The sequence below is a fragment of the Tetrao urogallus genome (genome assembly GCF_951394365.1).
Source record: "Tetrao urogallus genome assembly, chromosome: 3".
Classification (NCBI taxonomy): Eukaryota; Metazoa; Chordata; class Aves; order Galliformes; family Phasianidae; genus Tetrao; species Tetrao urogallus.
Window position 1 is genome coordinate 884,540 of NC_136815.1, and position 18,769 is coordinate 903,308.

Consider the following 18,769-nt stretch of genomic DNA (forward strand, 5'->3'; position numbering starts at 1 on the left):
CTCCCCTGTCCCTATTTCCCCATGTTCCTGTCCCCCCCAGGCCCCCACCTCCTCTCTATGTACCTCCCGAAGCCAAATACCCCAATGTCCCTTTCTAACCCACCAACTGCATCCCCTGTCACCACCTGTCCCTGCAAGCAACAAGATGCCCCCTGTACCCCTCCATGCCCCCACTGAGTGCCCTGTATCCCTGTTTCCCCAGCCCCAAGTGTCTCCTGTCCCCCACTGAAGCCACCAAGTGCCCTCCATGTCCCCTCCCAAGCCACACCAAGTGTCCCCTATGTCCCCCCCCAAACCACTGAGTGCCCCCATCCCCAAATGCCCCTCTCCCACAATGCACCACGTCCCCCCTACGCCACCAATTGCTCCCTTATCCCCCAAACATTCCCCCCTCCGAGCCTTTATCCCCGACTCAAGTCCCCACGCCACCGCATTCCCCGTCCTCCCACCAGGTGTCCCCACGTCCCCGCATCCCCGCCTCGCTCCCATGCTGCCCCGCTCTTCTTCCCCGCCCCGCTCCGCCGATGGCTCCTCTGGCCGATCTGTACCACCTGACGATGGCGTACGCGTTGTGGCGGACGGGGAGGCACCGGGACCCCGCGGCTGCCGAGCTCTTCTTCCGTCGGGAACCTTTCGGTGCCGCCTTCGCTGTGGGAGCGGGGCTGGGCCAGGCTCTGCGCAGCCTCGGGGCTCTTCGCTTCTCGGCTGCGGGTGGGTCGTTGTGGGGGGGGAGGGGGAGGGGGGGGGGGGAACGCGGGGACATCCCTTAGGGGGACTTGGACTGGGGAAGGGGACATCGCGAGTCCTCGGATGGGACGTGGGGATATCCCTGGAGACTCGTCCTTAGGACACGGGGAGATCCTTCGGGTGTGCTTTGGAGGGATCTGGGGGCATAGGGACGGCCCTTAGAAGGACGGGGGGGGGTTCCTCAAAGGGAGCAGGGACATCTCTCAGATGGATCTGAGTCCTCAGATGGGATAGGGGACTCAACAGAGAGACCTGTGGGCAGCCCTTTGGGGGGGACTCGAGGGACAGGGACATTCCTCGGAGGGACACCAGAGTCCCCCAAGGGATCTAGGTGACATGGGGACATCCCTTTAGACTTCAGTAGGACCCAGGGGACACGGGGACATCTCTCAAAGGAACATGGTGGGGGACAGGGGTGTGTTTCAGAAGGGCTTGAGAGAGAGGGGTCTGGGGTGGTGACGCTGGTATGTCCCTTAGAGGGACAGGGAACTCCTCAGAGGAATTTGGAGGGAGCACAGGGACATCCCTCAGAAGGTCTGGAGTCCTCAGAGGGATCATGGGGACAGGAGGATGGCTCTTGGAGAGACAGGGGACTCAGAGGGATCTGAGTTCTCAAAGGGAACTAGACAACGTGGGGACATCCCTCTGGAGGACCATGAGGCATCAGGATGTCCCTCAGAAGTCCTAATGGATGGGAGCCTGGGGTGGGAGACAGAGATGTGCCATCAGAGGGATCTGAGTCCTCAGATGGGTCATGGGGGCATCTCTTAGAGGGACACGGACATTCCTCAGGAAGATTTGTGGGACATGAGGACTTCTCTGAGGGAGAACTGAGTCCTCAAAGGGATGAAGGGGACATGGAAATGTCCCTTAGGGGGATCTGATGGAGAAAGGGACATCCCTCAGAGGGACCAGGAGACCCCTTGGTGGCACGTGGGGTTCCCCCAGAGGAGAGTGGGGACCTGAGGGAAGTCCCTTGGAGGGATGATGCCTTGCAAGGGACAGGGACACGAGCTGACATCCCTGCAGACATCGCCTACTTGCGCTCGGTGCTGCCCAGCACGACGGAGGATGCTTTCTTTGATTACCTCAGCACCGTGGACGCCTCTGAGGTGACCGTCACATCTGTGCCTGAAGGCTCCATTGTCTTCTCCAGGGTGCGACACATGGCCAAGCGTCCCCATGTCCCCATCTCTGGTGTGTGTGGTTGTGGGGATGTCACCGTGCTGTCCCCGCAGGTCCCGCTCCTACAGGTGAAAGGACCGCTGCTGGTGGTGCAACTGCTGGAGACCACCTTGCTGTGCTTGGTCAGCTACGCCAGGTAGAGGACCCTACAACCTTTTTGGGGTTCTACAGGGCAATGTGTCCATCTCTTCTGGACCAGCTGTTGTCCCTGTGACCAAGTGGAGTTGTTCACCAAACAAACCACGGTCCCCTTTATCATTCCCAATGCTGTACCAACTTTTGGCCCTGTATCTTGGCTGTGACTGAGTTGTGGTGGTCCCCAAGCAAATGATAGTCCCATTTGTCACCAACATGACTTGGTGTGATTTGGCCCTTCCAGCCTGGTGGCCACCAATGCCGCTCGATTCCGCCTTCTTGCTGGCCCAGAGATGAAGCTGATGGAGTTGGGTCTACGTCGCGCCCAGGGTCCGGATGGTGGACTTTCTGCCTCCAAGTATTCCTATATTGGAGGTGAGTGCTGCCCCGCATATCCATGCTGTGTTGTTGTCATGTTGTCACCCCTCATCCCTCCTTCCAGGCTTTGACTACACCAGCAACGTCCTGGCAGGGAAGCTCTATGGCATCCCAGTGCGTGGCACCGTCGCCCATTCCTTCATCATGTCCTTCAGGTCGCTGGAGGAGGTGCAGCCCAGAGTGAGTGCTTGCAGATGGGACAGGGATGGGACACCCCTGATATGACCGTGGGGATGGGACATCCCAGATATGGCTTAGCCATCCCCATAGCTGCTGGAAGGGAAGAGGGATGCATGTGGTACGGGGTGCACGAGACCTGCATTAGAACTCATTTCACCCACTGAAGTCAACGTGATTGGTTCAGTGTCATCACTGATATCTCCAAGCAGGTCCTGTCACCACTGTCAGGTGGGGAACCCATGGATCTCCCATCCCTGGCTGAGTCATGGCTGCAGCGTGTGTGTGAGCTGCTGGGGACCCCCAGTGACAAACCCAACCGCGGTGAGCTGGCTGCCTTCGTGTCCTACGCCATCGCCTTTCCACAGGACTTCCAGGGGCTGCTGGACACTTACTGCGTCATGAGGTTGCCTTTTTTGCTGTGTCCCCATCTTTCACTGTCACCTGGTGCAGGACACGAACGCTAATTCTTCTCCCTGCCCCTGTCAGGAGCGGTCTGCCCAATTTCTGCGCTGTAGCACTGGCCCTACACCAGTTAGGGTACCGCGCCATCGGGGTGCGCCTGGATAGCGGGGACCTCATCCAGCAGTCCAAGGACACCCGCAGGGTGCTCCGAGCCTGCGGTGCTCAGTGAGTCGTGCAGACATCCGGAGAGCATCCCCTGCTTCTCCGCCCCGGGTACCCACATCTTTGCGTGTCCTGCCTCTGTGGTTGTTAGAGTGGGAGCCCTCGCTGCCCTGTGGGGTGCTCGTTGGCTCTCAGAGCCCCCAAACCTGGGACTGCCTTCCTGCTCATTCTTCTGCTCTTTTTCTTCCTTTCCAGCTTCCAGGTGCCTTGGTTTGGGAGCATCCCCATAGCCGTGAGCAACGACATCAGCGAACAGAGCCTGGAGGACTTCATCCGAGAGGTGAGGTTGGGGCTGGAGCATTGGAGGGACAAATGTGACAGTCATTTTCCTGTGACTCAGCCTTTCCTGGGTGGGAACAGAAAAAAGTTTCCATGTGTGGGCAGGATGGACATATGGAGACCAGGAGGCACTTTGGGGCCGAGCAGCCCCTGACCTGCTCCCTGGATCTGGTTTTAGCATGAGCTTGGGGAAAAAAAAGCAGCTGTTGATGCTCATTGTCTTCTCTGTTACACCAGGGGAGTGAGATTGACATGGTTGGCGTGGGGACAAACCTGGTGACGTGTCCCCTACAGCCATCGCTGGGCTGTGTTTACAAGGTAGGAGCAGCAGCTCTGCCCCACTTGGCTTGGGGATGATTTGAAGTTGTGGGGTTTTTTTTAATGATTTACTCAGTTATTTTGCATCAGACCACAGCTCTGCACAGTCTCCAGCACCAGTATGAGCTGGAATAGAGTCATAGAAGATTGGGAAAGACCTCTAAGATCAAGTTCAGCTGTTGAACCATCACCACCTTGTCCACTAACCATGTCCCTAAATGCCACATCTACCCTTTTCTTGCAAACCTCCAGGGATGGTGTTTATGTGAAAAAATAAGGTGTACATCCCCATCACTTCCTTTTCCACAGCTGGTGGAGGTTAATGGCTCCCCATGCCTGAAGTTCACAGAGGAGGAAGAGAAGATGACTATCCCAGGGATTAAGGCAATATATCGGCTCTACGATGCTGCTGGTGAGCTGCACTGAGTTAGGAAACTCCTACCTCGTTGACCTGCTCTTCTTCCTGCTCCATACTCCTGTCACTGGTGTCACCCGCTGGCAACCTGACTCTTCATCCCTACAGGTCATCCCTTCATGGACCTCATGGCCCTGGAGAATGAGCCCTCACCTAGTGTGGGGCAGGAGTTGGTGGTCCACATCCTGGGGAGGAGAGGAGAGGCCACCAAGGTCAGGCCGAGTGCTGTGGAGCCCCTCCATCGCATGTACTTGAGAGATGGACAGGTCAGAGGCAGCTCTCCTCTCTCCCCATGATGGGCTTGGGTCAAAAGGTGCTCAGGGTGGTGGTGGTGGGTCTGTGAGAGGAGTCCCTCAGCAATGCTGGCAAGGCGCAGTGCCCCTGGAGATGGGATATCTCCATGGCAAATCCTGTTTGCCAGCAGAGGGATGAAATTTTGTCTTATGAAGGTGGATTTTCTTGGTCTGTCCCATGGGAGTTTTGCAGCACAAAGCTCAAGATACTCTACATGCAAGAAACTGTCCTTCATTCTGCTGCTCCACTGAGCAAATGTCTTATATAGGGACAGCCTGGCAGTGTTTATCACTGCTAATGAGGTGTCCTTCCCTCGTTGAGTGAAGGCCTAGGCAGGGTGGTGTCCTCAAGCGGAATCCCTGTCCCTGTGATGTTAGAAAAGCTGAGGTGGTGCCACCACAGCCACCATCTCTTTGTCCTGCATCCCTGTGCTGTCCAATCTTGAGGCGTTGGCACTGTGTACGGATGCTATGATGTCTCCATCCCACAGGTGTATGAGGAGCTGCCCAGCTTGCAAGAGGTACGGAGCCATGCACAAGCATCCCTCAACCTGCTCAGCCCTGTGCACCGTCAGCTCCGTGACCCCCAGCCCTACCTGGTATGTTTTCCCCCTTACCAGGCACGATCCTGGTCTCATCCCAATCCTCCTGCCCCCACAGACCTACAGAGACCCCATGAATCCACACTCACTGTCCCCTTTTGCTCCTTCCCCAGGTGGCAATGACAGAGAAGCTGCACCTCCTCCTTGCAGAGCTGCAGCACGCTAGCCAGTGAGGGGTACCCCAAATCACCCCCCAGCACTGAGACCAGCACTTCTGCTCTTTGGAAGACCAGGTGATTAATTGGGATGTTTCTAGTGGTTCTGCTGCTCTGCAGTGCTGCTCCAAGAACTGTGCAGGAACTGCAAGAGCTGCCTCGCTGCAAAGCTGTGGACAAAAGAATGGGGCAGACAGAGCTGGGAGGTGTCTACTGCATTGCTGTGGGGGCAACGAGTTTTCTTCCTTGCTGACCTCGGTGGCCCTGCCAGTCCTGTGCCTTCAGTGATGACAGGACCGATGTCACCCATCATCAACACTCAGCAGCAGCCCACGTCCCTATTTTGTGGCATCCTACACCTAATTCTAGCACCAAAGCCTTTGGAATGTCACTGGGAGTACCAATGGGCCAGCAGCAACAAGTGGAAGTTTTTAATCAAATACCATCCAGAAACATTGCGTGGAACGGATAAAAATGTCAAAGAATAAATCACGTGCCTTTCTGAGCTGTGTGTGTTCTTCTCTAATCCTGTTCAGGTTTGTAATACAGAGGTATTTTTAAATCCTTTTTGCTGAGCTTTGGAATTGTACAGCCAAAAACTGAGCCCCACACTGAAAAGACATGCACCCATTCCCAGCAGAAGTCTGGATAAGAAATGTTGTATTTATGGTGGTGGATTTTTTTGTGTGTGTTTTTTCTTTCTCTATTTTTAGATCTTTGCAATGCTTGTTCATGGCAAAAGAAAAAACAAAAACAAACTACAATCAAGTCTGATCGTGTCCCACTTAAAAAAAACAGCCAAGAGGATGGCGCTGCTGCTAGGGTTGTAAGGCACTGTATCTCATCACTTTCAGAGAGAAGAAAACACTTCTTGCTATTAAACTTTGTCTACAGTACTCCTGAGAAGAGACTGCCTTGAGTTCTTACAACAACTGTACAACAAAGAGTGACATTAAACAGATAAGACAGTGAGACAGCAGCATGCTCCATCCCATCACCACCTCTCCACGGCCACAAAGGAGAGCCCACGGAATCAACCATCAGATCTCAAGTTTCCTTGGAATGGCCTGCTGATAATCTATCACCACCTCTTCCATCCATGAGAGTCTTCACACTGCTTTGGTATCAGGCATTCATGATGAGTGCATTAAGGCTCCCTATACAAATGTTAGCTCACCCAATGGTTGTTGAGATTGGAAGGCACCTCTTGATGTCCTCTGGTCCAACCTCTGCTCAAACAGGGACACCAGGAGCAAATTCCTAAGGATTGTAGCCATGGGATTATTGAAGAACTTCAAGGAAACTCCACAATTCTCAACGACTGATACCAACATTCTGCCACAGCAGTGCTTCCTGATGGGCACAGCAAGCTCCTGAGTTCCTCCAAGTCCTACAGCATCTTCATGGCCTTCCATTGGACTCTTTCCAGTCTGTCCCTGTCTCTTCTTAAACCACAGGGCCCAGAACTGGCTCATGGTTGACTTCCTGAGGTTCAACTGCTCAGCAAAGGCAAACTCCAGACCCAAAAGACTGGAGCAGCAAATCTGACTATTGAAAACTCTGAGCAACTCAACACCGAGACCTCAGTGCAACGTCTGGGAGCCAAATTAGACAGCAGTGATCTCAACACAGTGTGTATTATTAATGGGCTTATTACACTCCATCCATGCCTTGAAGCCTCCATCCATCCTTTGAAGTGACCACATAGAGATGTGAGGGACGAAAGCTGATACAAGCTGTCAAGATGAGTTCCACTGAGCATCACAACCCTTCTTTAAGCAAAAAAAAAGAACCCAATCCCCACTAAACCGCTGTGTGGCCCAAGGCAAAGGGGTCATGGGACGAAATTACTGCACCCTGTGTTAAAAGGAAAATAGGGCAGGAAGCAGGTTGTGGCTGTGGCTCTTGCATGTATTCCTCTAGGGCTTTTGTGCCATCCAGAACCTGGGTAAAATGACTCACAGCACAGAATCCCAAAACACCTTCCTGCTGCCATGACAGCATGTGCTTAATGGCAGACAACCCACAATTTGCAAATGTACATTATTTGACTTAAAGAATACCTGTTCCCACATATAAACCCTTCCTGCTGTCATTGCCAAAAAAAAAAAAAAAAAAGAAAAAGTGCTAATTCTTCCATTTTTTCCCCTGAAATACTGTTCCTGTTCTCTGGTGCAGATTTCAGAAGTGGATGGGACAGCAAGTGCTAGAGGAGAAGTTACAACACCTCACATCCTGTAGATTTCATAGGGTGACAACACACTGGAGTCTCATGCCCACCTTCTGTTCCTCTGCCCTGTAATTTTCCCAAATTTGTTCCTACAAAAATAACATTTTTTAAAGTGTATTTGCAGCTCAAGATAGCTAATGAACCTCAGTTTGATGGTGGGTGAAAGTGCCAGAGGTATTAGTTCTGGATAAGGGAAGTGAAGACAAATCAGAGGCTCGGCTTTAAGTGTGGGATCAGATCCCAGACCCCAAGAAAAACTATTTTCCTGAGACATCTCAACTACACAGTGCTTTTCTCACTCTTCAAGTCCATATGGGGAAGTGCTACACGGGGCAGAGCTGTGATCTTCCAGTGCCCTTTGCAAACATGAAGGGTTCACGTTTCCATTAAGAGATGCTGGTCCTCAGTGTTGGAAGAAGGAAAGGATGTTGGACAGGACTCTGAGGTAGAGCAGAGTTGCAGAGTACCATATAGGGAGGAAGGCAGGTTAAGGGAAAGTTGGAAATAATGAATTTGAATGTAAAGAATTCAGTGTGCAGCTCTGCAGGCAGTACAAACTATTGCTGCATGAAACCTGGCACTGGATTTACAAAACCAGAGAGGCTCATACAGCTCAATACGGACACTGCAAGAGGTAAAAAGAGGCAGAGGTGTGCGTTCAGTGCACTAGATTTAGATGCTTTCAGTACTAATGAGTCCAAGCTCGCATTACTGCTCTGAAGTACCAACACAAGGCAGCATCACTTGTACAGTGCCATCTTCTTGCTCTGGTACATGTACATGTAGGCATCACAGAAGAGGCGTTTGGCCACTCCATCCATGTCTCGGGGCTGCTCCAGGGCCAGCATGGCCAGTGGCAAGTCCAGGTATTTGGCAACTTCAGGGCACAGTGTTACGGTGGGGATGTTGAAGCCATTCTCACCACCTAATCCAGAAGGAAGGAGAAAAGTTCAAGTCCAAAGCACGTCCCAAGGCATGAGTACCTACAGTGATTTAGCTGAAAGATCTGGAGGTCAGCACCACCATTGGGCAGGACAGATCTGTCCTATTGTCCTCACAGCCCACATAAGAAGTCCCTGGTCTGAACAGAGCCAGAGGACAAGACCACTAGGAACAATTCATATCTCCGTGGGCTGGGCCTACACTGCTCTGGAATTGGTTCTGCTAGAAGTAGAATCCTAAGGCATGCAGGTGACTTTAGAAGAAATGAAGCTGTTGACTCCCCCAACAACAGTCATTCATCCCAAAAGCTTCGTACTCCCTTCAAGCATAGTACAGAATCTTCCAAAGCCATCCAACTTGACGCAGACTGAGCAGTGCCCACATGACATGTGCTACAGACACCCACCATATGAATTCCTGGCTCCTATCGAAGCACCAAGCCTGTCATTTGTGATTCATAGTTAGAAAAGACCTCCAAAATCATCAAGTCCAACCCTGACCCATTCCCATCATGCCCATTCAAAGAATTATTAAGGTTGGAAAAGACCTCTAAGATCATCAAGTCCAACCCCCAACCCAGCACCATACACCCATTTAACCATGACCTCACCATGCCTGTCAGCCATGCTGTCAAAGAACATCCAGTGCTCATTCTCGGGGCCATATTTCACAAAGGAGACGTAATGGCTGGTCTCAATGCACAGCACTGCAAAGAGCTCCATCTTCTCACGAGGAACCTCCTGGCTGCCCCGGGAGCTGCGGCGACGAAATTCTTCTGGGACGTGCAGCCTGGTTGGTTTGTGTGTTTTGCGTCGGTAGTGGGAGTGAACCTAAGGAAAGGCAATGGGGTGGCACTGCTGAGCGGGCAGAACTGAAGCTGGCCTGCTGAAAAGAGGAGCGTGCAGAAGTCAGACCTTCAGTTTATTCTGCACTCAACTGCCTCGCATGCAGTTGGGTCCTCCCCAAGGAACAGCAGTGCATTGCAGACCCTCTTAGAGGGTCCAGCAGTTGGTCTGTGCAGGTTTGGGTGTTCATTCTGCTGGCAGATCTCATGAGCACCCAAAGGAACTTAATACCTGTTTGGAGCAGGTGCTGCAGAACTGCTTCAGACCCGTAGGTGAGAATATTTTGTCTTTGAAACACTTTGAACACTCCCAGGTGGCAACGTCACTGCACACACAGCACTCTCTGGGACCTGCAGAGGCAAAAGTGGTGATGCCTTCTCTTTGTCTCACCTGGAATCCCATTTGTCCTGTCAAAACTAAGCATTCAGGGTAGAGGAATCCCACCATGATCCCACCTTAGCTCCCGCCCACAACTCAGAGTGTTATCCCTTTGACACCTGGTTGTCCCCAATCTCAGCTGTTAAGTTTCACCATCACTCAATAACTTACTGTCCAGCAGCAGATCGGTGATATCCAGCTCTAAGGAAGGGATGATCTTGCTGAACATTTTATATTCCTTCCCAAATCGTGGCATTTGAATAATGAAGCAAGATGGGATCTGGGAAAACAAAGGCAAACAATCCAGCAAATTCCAGAGACTTTTCTCTCCGTATTGCTACTGTGAATCACATCCCTTCTCAGGTCACACACAGATTTCCCAAAATATCTTTTAGGTTGAGGCCAAGTATCCTCCTGCTTTGCTTTGTAAAATGCACCAGACCTGCTGTAGATTTGCTGGAAGACTACAATGTAGATGGAATGAAGCTGGGCTCACCTCCACTAGCTTCAGATCTGAAGACAGGAAGGAGTGTTCCACCAACTGCTGCACATCAGGAACCACTAGGTCCTCCTGTTTGTCCATAAATATTTGGTAGCAGTAGCAGTCCTGTTCCTTCTGGGCTCCTGACCTGCAAGGAGTGGTCATGGGGAATGCTTACCTCATGCCATTGTGAATCTCATTATCCAACACAGCACGACGTCCTGCTCCCAATGAGCATAACTCAGTTTCCCCTCTTCCATACTAAAGATATTTCAATTTTTTTAATTTTTTTTTTTTAAATGAACCACAATCAGAAAACTTCTTTTTTAGATCTATTTAGAACGGATTTCCTCCAGATGACCCTCTGCAGGGGGGCAGCAACACAGAGTCTCCTTTGTGCTCCACCTCTCTGAGCACTCCACAGCCTCGGGGTTGACTGACGTCTCCACAAAAGAGCACAGAAACCCAACAATTCCCTTCTATGCTCCCAAACAGCATCGTTATTTTTGGCTTCCTTCAGCCTCTCATCCTCTCTGTAGAGTCCTGAAAAAACTGGGACTGCATCCACAGAGTCCCTGTTTGAGAACTGTAGGATCTGAGCCAGATTGAGAGCCTGGACACATCCCAAAGCATCCAAAAGCACTGAGGATGAACTCTGTGTTTCTCAAAGCTCTCCCTAACGATGACATGACTTTCTTCATCATTTTTCCAAAGGAAAAGCCTCCAGGCAGAGCTTAGAAGTTGTTTTGGATGGGTCACTTGGGACAAATAGACAACAAATGATCAGATGTAAAGAACTAGTGAGACAAATAAATTGAGCTCAGCTAGAATTGTAGAATCATTAAGGTTAGAAAAGACCACTTAGATCACCTAGTTCAACCATCCACCTACCACCACTACTACCCACTACACCACGTCCCTAAGTACTGCATCCATATGTAGTATTGGAAATGAAAAAAATTGTGTGGGAATGGGAACTTACTGCAGTCTCAAGAGTGGCTCTATTCCCAGGACCTGATGCATTATGAGGTTCAAGAACTCCTCCGGATCTGGAAGGATAGAGAGAAGCAGAAGTCACACCACAGGAGGAACTTGCCGTATTGCAAAATAGATGTGAGCCAAATGCCTGACACTGGGCGATCTGTTGTAAAATACCCTCGTTGCACACAGAGAGAAATGTGATGATGGCAATCAGAGAGGTTGACTTAAATTACAAGCATTTTCTGCTTTATTTTAACCAAACTTCAGCCTTTGGGGAACCCCAAATGACTTATCAGGACTCAAAGAGAAGTTGACCGTGGCAAAATGGACTCTGGCAGGTTCATAGGGACAGACATTTCAGGGCTAATTCAAAGACTAAAGGTCAAGGGAATGCTTCTTCACACAGTTCATCCTCTCCCCTCCTGGCAGCAGCTCGACGGTGGCAGAGATCCAGCAATTCCTCTCTCTCCATCAGACTTCAGGACAAACGTCAGTTAAAAAGCACATTGATATTTTCAGCTTTTAAGAAATACTCTTGCATGCGCAGTTTTACATAAATGAGCAGCACAGCAGGCAAATCAATGTATGTGCATGGGAGAAGCACACAATTAAGCTGTCAGCACACACAGGAGCAGCCTGGAGAAGTCTCCAGAGAGCACATTACCTTTCTCTGCATTGGTAAAGCTTGAGCATTGGCCCTTCTCAGTTAGCTGCTCCCTCAGGTGCATCACACTCCTAGCCATTACAAAGCCATTCCTGGAAACAAGAAACAGCTACAGATGATCCCTGCAGTGTATTTGGTGAAGTATTGCAACAGGCTGCCCACGGAGGTGGTGGAATTACTGTCCTTGGAGGTGTTTGAGAACTGTGGAGATGTGGCACTAGGGGACATGGTTTAGTGGGCATATTGGGATGGGCTGATGGTTTGACATGATGGTCTTAGAGGTCTTCTTCAACCTTACTGATTCAGATGATTCTATGATACAAACCACAGCACCACACACTACCCCAGGGCTGTACTTCTGCAGGCAGTTCCAGGGCACTGACCCCAAAGAGGATGCTAATGTCTTATTCTTAGGCAGGAGCAGCTCTCCATGCCTCTCTCACACCTAGCAAGGGAGGATGAGAAAAAAACTGGTATCTTTAATACAAAATCCAGATAATTTAGCTGCCATGCTATGGTCTACCCATATCCAGCCTTAAAGAAAATGGTTGATTAAGGACATGGTTTAATGGGTGATGAGTTGATGGTTGGACTTGATGACCTTGGAGGTCTCTTCCAACTGTAATGATTCTATGAGTAGAAATGGCGGGGATGAGTTGATGGTTGGACTTGATGACCTGAATAGTTGGAAAAAAGTATTAGTGATTCGATGAGTGGTCAAGGTGGTGATGGGTTGGCAGTTGGTCTGGATGATCTTAAAGGCATCTTCCAACCTCAGTGATCAATGATTCTGTGATTTTGAGCAAGGAAACCTCACACGTGCCGTGGGAGCCTTACAGTCAGGGGAAGAAAACAACTGGAAGAGGAGCAAGAGAGGAAGACCTGGATGGCAGGAGACACCCTACAGGTAACCCTTTCCCAGGCACCTTCTGGAATTGGAGGGCAGAAGTTATCAAACAGATGGACAACTTCCAGCATCCCCACATACTGCACTCACTTTCGGAGAGGGTTCACGATCTCATCCCGAAGAATGTTCTGGACACTCCTATCACACAATGGGAAGGGTGTGAAGAGCATGGAGTCCAGCACGGATGTACAGGAGAAGAGGCTGTGAAGAGAGAGAGCACTGTCTGAGTCTGAGCCAAGCGGTTGGAAGCAAACTGTTGTGCTTAGTGGCAATCAGTGGCTTTCATTTTCAACAATCCATGCACGCAATGACAGAAGTGTGAGTGACAGTGCATCTCCACAGTGAGATAAACCACATCTGGCTTAAGGGATGCTTGGAGTAAGCAAGGAAACAATTAAGAGAGAATGAAATCTCGTACTTTGCAGCCAAAACTGCTCATGGGGGCACCACTGAGTCTTTTCCTCTCCAAACAGTGCCGCACAGTGAAGCTGGGATCTCCTGGGTGCTTTCTTTGCAATGTTTCCAGCCACTGTCTCCAGTGGCAGTCAGCGTGGTCCAGTCCAGAGAACTATGATATCTCATCACCCTGCACGACAGACACACAGAGTGGTACTCATAGGGGCACTTGAGTGTCTGAGAACCTCATGGATTACAGGAAGGAGACCAAAAGGCTGCAAACACTGAGGTTGCACCTCCACACAGTTACATTCTGCTCTACGCCAGGTCAATTTCCAGCCACCTTGGAAGCCTGCACTGCAGGGCACTGCCCAGTTAAGAAGTAATCATTTAACAATATGGCACTGCACAAGCAGGCACTTACCTAAAGAGTGCTGCATCCATGTAGCAGGAATTGCAGTGGCCCTGGATCCCCTTCATCCTTCCTCGTAGGATGTGCACCGCTTCTTCATTCCTTAGAGGAGGAAAACTGAGCGGAATGTGGGGAACATCTTCCTGCTTTCCTGCAAGAGAAGCAACAGAAGCAGTTCCCTTTAGCTTCCCACCTCATCTGGGTGTGCTTTGTCCTTCCCCAGTGCCTCAGAGCTCTGCTCTGCTCCTGCTGGGACTGAACCATGCTGGTATGGAGGTTTCTCCCTTTACTAATTCACCTACTGGAAATGGAGACAAAACCCAACCTTCCTCACGAGAGGAATTGCTACTGCTACGCCCTGGCAATCCTCAGTTACCCTTACAGGACCCTTCCAAAAAGGGGTACTCTATGATTCAATGATTCTGCTGCCTCCACCATCACTATGCCAAGTATAACAAAGACAAAAAGAGCCACAGAGAAGCTGGTGTTGGGTTCCAGGCAAGCTTGGGATCTCCCTGTGGAATTTCCCCATGTCACTGAGGAATGTGGTTTAGTGGGCATGGTGATGATGGGTCCATAGTTGGACTTGATGGTCTTAGTGGTCTTCTCCATTCCTAATGACCTGATGATCTTAGTGGTCTTCAGTCTGAATGACTCTATGAACCTATGAAAGACATTCAGTGCAAGCCATGAACGCCCAGCCTCAGGGAGCATGTAGAAGCTCAGATGCATTACAGCTTGGATTCATCTGTCTGCCCTTGCCATGAAGAAGAAGGATTTATGTCCTCAGCCCTACATCCTCTTACTAACTTCATCTTCCAAAGTAGCTTTCTCAATACGGTCTTTCTTGGTTTCTCCAGCATTCTTCCCTTGTAATCCAATCCCACTTTTTCAGCAGGCCCTTAAGACACTTCACTGTCCCTACTTCCAATTTTTGGGCAGTTTCCATGAGAACTTCCTTTTTTCTTTTACAGTGAACTCATTTATGTTTTCTAAATGGCTAACTTATTGTCTTCTCTGCTCTTGGAGATAGTTCTTTCTATTAAAATGAAAATAATGACCTATTCTTCCCTTTGCTGTCCTGTGAATGTCTTACCACATCAAGCTTTACATTAAATACTCTTCCTTTCTCCAGGTACAACACCTTGATTACCTGACATCGTGGCCACAGTTACCAACTGCAACTCTCCAGAACCATAACATCCGTAAGATATGGTAGTGTATTTACTTGTCACATTCAGTTCTCAGTAATCAAAGAATATCCCAAGTTGGAAGGGACCCATAAGGACCATCAAATGTAATACAAGACCTTTTCTTCTGCCTTGAAAGCCACAGGCAGAAAAATCCCAGCCTGCTTGCAGCATTCACAATGCCATGCAAGAACTGTTGCTCTAGGCTTTGCTGTTGCCTCTTAACATTTTCTGCTGGCTTCTCCAACGCCCCCATGCCACAAAGGCCTCATTTTCAGCGCCACTAGCAACGCCATGCCTTAGATTCAACACCCACACAACTCTAGTCTACGTTCTCCTTGTGTTCAATTACTTACCGTCTCTCACACTTGCAGGATATTCCCTACAAAGACCACCTCACTATCCTGAAAATGGACATCTCTTGGAACGCTCAAAGACAATCAATGAAACCACCAATTAAAGACACTGCACATGAGGAGTCTCCACGTCCCAGCACGGCACTGTCTCCCCTCAACCCAAAGAGCTTACTATATTCTACGAGGCTCAGGTCGCAGTTGCGCGAGCACTGGAAGCGAACGTCGGGCTGGCAGGACTGCAGCTTCACAAAGATGCCACGCTTGGGAGCACAGTGGAAATAGTATTTACCCAGCCATTCACCAGCAGTGACTCCTTTATCTTCATCCTAAGGATAAAAAGCATTGAGGAATGACACGGGAGCAGGTTTCCTATGAATCAAGTGCAATCCATCACATGGCTATTTAATATCTTAAGAGCTATGTGCAAATCTGGTGCTGTTTTGATGTTTTTATTTACTCTGGTTATGTTTTAAACCTGTGTTGACTCTGCTTGCAGGATTCACAATTATTCTGTTCTTACCAGTTCAACTCCTGCCATTTTGTGCTTGGTGTGGGGCAAGTACCCCAGCCAGCGGATGATTCCTGACACTTGGTTCCCTTTGTCCAAGGTGATCTGGACCATGGAGTTCACCTCCAGGGATGGGTTCACGCCTTCACACTCATCTCCGCTCTCACCTATCTGTTGTTTCACTTGTTTTGAGTGTTCCACTCCCATGTCAGACTCAAACAGTGGAAATAAACCTAATGGGTAGGAGAGACAGAAAGTCACCTAATGACAGACACCTCTGCATGTCACCGTCGTCTTCCTAATGCCAGGCCTGTTCTGGAATTATAGATCATATATACAGTGGGTTGTCTTCGGGTTATTTTTATGCCTTTAGTGAGATGAATCAACTCAACAAAGAGTCTAACGACAGCTGTCCCCAGTCTGGCCATGGGATATCTGAACAGTATCTCTATATGGCAACAGAGAGCCCACCAATTCGTTGCCTTGCCCAATGACTCACACCATTGCCGCTGGCATCTGGGCCCTCTTGAGTTAATCTGACATCAGGATGAGGCTGTGCTCCACCTTCTACAGCTAAATTAAACTCTTTAGTCAGTGGTGCTCTCCATCCTAGGAAGCATTTCTGTGCTGTGATCAGATGTTTCTTCCTGATAAATGGGAGAACGCAGCTCTCTTTGCCTAATGCAAAGCATGCCGTTCAGAACTCGAGACATTTCCACGGACCTTTTCAGCTCTCTGATTTAATCAGCTGGAGTTAGGCTGAAGCTTTTGTTAGACCTGAAGAAATAAATGTTAAATCCACAAGAACGTGCTCAGGACAGACACATCTGGTAATAACCTACTTTGGGAATGTAAGTCTTCCTTCACAACAGAGTCCATAGGAATCTCTCTGAAAATGTCAGTTGTACCTTCTTCTTCCTGAAAGGAAAGAAGAATACATCAGCTAAATAGTCAATCAGACACAAGGCATTCCTGGAATATGAATCCAATTTTTCCAAACAGGCCCAAAGAGTCTGCATGCAACCTTATATCTCTTCTGGATGATGCTTTCACTCCTCTTTAAAGCCCTAGTATTATAAACAATCAAATGAAAAAGAAACCAACAGGAAAAGACAGCGAGGCTGCTCTTACCGGGCAAACTTTAACGAACCATTGGGTTCCCTCCCTGTAAACTGCCATTGCTATTCCTTTTCTGCGGACATCGTCCACGTAGAAGCTCACGGCATCTCCCACTTTCACAGGAACCACTTCCTCTGCATCCACCTTTGGCTTCTGCTTCCCGTGGTCATTATCCAGCGTGGAAATGAACTGGATTCTGCTGAAGGGCAGGAAGATCCCGCAATTGGGCTTACACTTGAAATACTCAATGCCAAGATAGGATCCATCGCTGCGCCCTCTGTTTTCACCCTCATCCTGAAAACAGGGCAGAAAGTGATGTCACACTGACAAGCATAAAGGGAAAACAAGCAACTTGCTTTGCTGTCAGGTGTTCAAGAAATGTAGCGCGGAGGAATATGGCTAGCAGGCATGGCAGGGAATGGGTCAGCAGTTGGACTTGATGATCTTAGTGGTCTTCTCCAAACTTAATGATTCTATGAGTGCTGGTGATGGCCTGATGGTTGTTGGGCTTGACCTTATGGTCACTGATTCTCAGTGGGCATGGTGGGGATGGATTGATGGTTGAACTTCATGATCTTAGAGGACTTTTCCAACCAACCACTAGATCAGGCTGCCCAGAGCCAAATCCAGCCTGGCCTTGAATGCCTCCAAGGATGGGGCATCCACAACCTGCTTGTGCAACCTGTTCCATTGCTTCACCACCCTCTGGGTGAAAAACTTCCTCCTAATATCTAACATAAACCTCCCCTGTCTCAGTTTGAAACCATTCCCCCTTGTCCTATCACCACCCACCCTCACAAACAGCCATTCCCCCTCCTGTTTATATGCTCCCTTCAAGTTACTGGAAGGCCGCAATGTGGTCTCCCCATAGCTTTCTCTTCTCCAAGCTAAACAATCCCAGTTCCCCCAACCTTTCCTCATAGGATAGGTGTTCCTGCCCTCTGATCATCTTAGTGGCCCTCTTCTGGACCTGCTCCAAGAGCAAGGATGCTCTACTACAAGCACGGGCTCCCCTGAGCCAATTGCCTGCTCCCGTACATCGTACCTGGTAACAGCCAACTGGCATCCACAGTGCCCCCGTGTTCAATGCCATCCTTCAAGGCTCCTGGTGCAGACATTGTGCTTGGAGCCAGGAGGAGCTGGGCAGGGCATGAACCAGACCACACAGTCATTGTGGTCCTTTTCAACTCAGGCCATTCTACGACTCTATGATTAACCAGTTACCTGCAACTCCACGCCAAAGAAGAATGGGGTCAACACATTCAAAGTACTTTTCTGAATGCTCCCAATGTAGCGGATGACACCGGGGAAATGTTGCCGGTCGACCTCCACCATCACTCTCTGGCCCGGCACGGCTTGCAGAGCTGCCTCAAGGTTCAGCCTCTCCAGGAAGCAGTTCAAGCGCTCATTGTGGCTGCTGATGCTCAGGAGGAAGGCGGCCATTTCCTCGCGCACAGGCTGCAGGATTTCCACGTTGACGGTGACAGTGGAGCTGTCATCCAGCATGACGACTCTCAAGAAACGAGTTGGGGGCACGTCGGCAAAGTTGCGCAGGTAGCTCCTCTCGGTGCAGTAGCACATGTTCCCAGCTTGGAAGAACTTGCTGCCATAGGCACAGTCTTCTGTCAGGATGTAATAGCAGTTCTCGTCCCCTACTGAAGGCAGGAGGCTCATCGTCGTTCCCCTGGGTGGTGAGAAATGAGAGAGGGCTGACAAACACAAGTTATCTCAAAACACTTCAGAGGTTTTCGGAGGTCTTGACCACTGCTTTGTATGCAAGCCCCATCTAGTTGGGTTTTGACTATCTCCACAAACGGAGATCCCAAAGCCTGCCTTCTGCTTTTGTCCCACGTTAGATTTCTTGCAGCCTAACCAAAATGGAAAGTCTGGCTCTGTTCCTCTGTGATACACTCCCAGCAAGAGCAGCACCTTGCACATCCTGTTCTGTACAACACTGCACAACCGGTTCTGTCTCATTAAGCTTTGCCTCCTGCTTTCTTTTGCAGCTTCCTTGCACGAGCAGGGTAAAGGCTAAAGTGTTTGTAAAAT

At 49.8% G+C, this 18,769-nt stretch overlaps 2 protein-coding genes across 2 annotated transcripts; one reads left to right on the forward strand and one right to left on the reverse strand.

Moving 5' to 3' along the window:
- Window positions 1-524: 524 nt before the first annotated feature.
- On the forward strand, window positions 525-5,329 carry NAPRT (nicotinate phosphoribosyltransferase; the record flags this gene model as incomplete). Its single annotated transcript, XM_079534027.1, has 13 exons — window positions 525-711; window positions 1,777-1,904; window positions 1,986-2,068; window positions 2,312-2,442; window positions 2,510-2,625; window positions 2,835-3,028; window positions 3,112-3,252; window positions 3,445-3,529; window positions 3,766-3,846; window positions 4,156-4,258; window positions 4,370-4,527; window positions 5,046-5,153; window positions 5,270-5,329. 13 exons carry the CDS (start codon window positions 525-527, stop codon window positions 5,327-5,329), a joined length of 1,575 nt encoding a protein of 524 aa, XP_079390153.1.
- Window positions 5,330-8,281: 2,952 nt separating this feature from the next.
- Window positions 8,282-18,394, reverse strand: LOC306944643 (ubiquitin carboxyl-terminal hydrolase CYLD-like; the record flags this gene model as incomplete). The annotated part of the gene is given in 16 exon segments (XM_079533222.1): window positions 8,282-8,466; window positions 9,094-9,313; window positions 9,560-9,678; window positions 9,878-9,986; window positions 10,203-10,335; window positions 11,170-11,236; window positions 11,833-11,924; window positions 12,830-12,940; window positions 13,560-13,698; window positions 15,266-15,419; window positions 15,614-15,834; window positions 16,444-16,530; window positions 16,533-16,580; window positions 16,583-16,693; window positions 16,696-17,014; window positions 17,945-18,394. Coding segments are annotated over 16 exon segments (2,565 nt in total).
- Window positions 18,395-18,769: the final 375 nt, after the last annotated feature.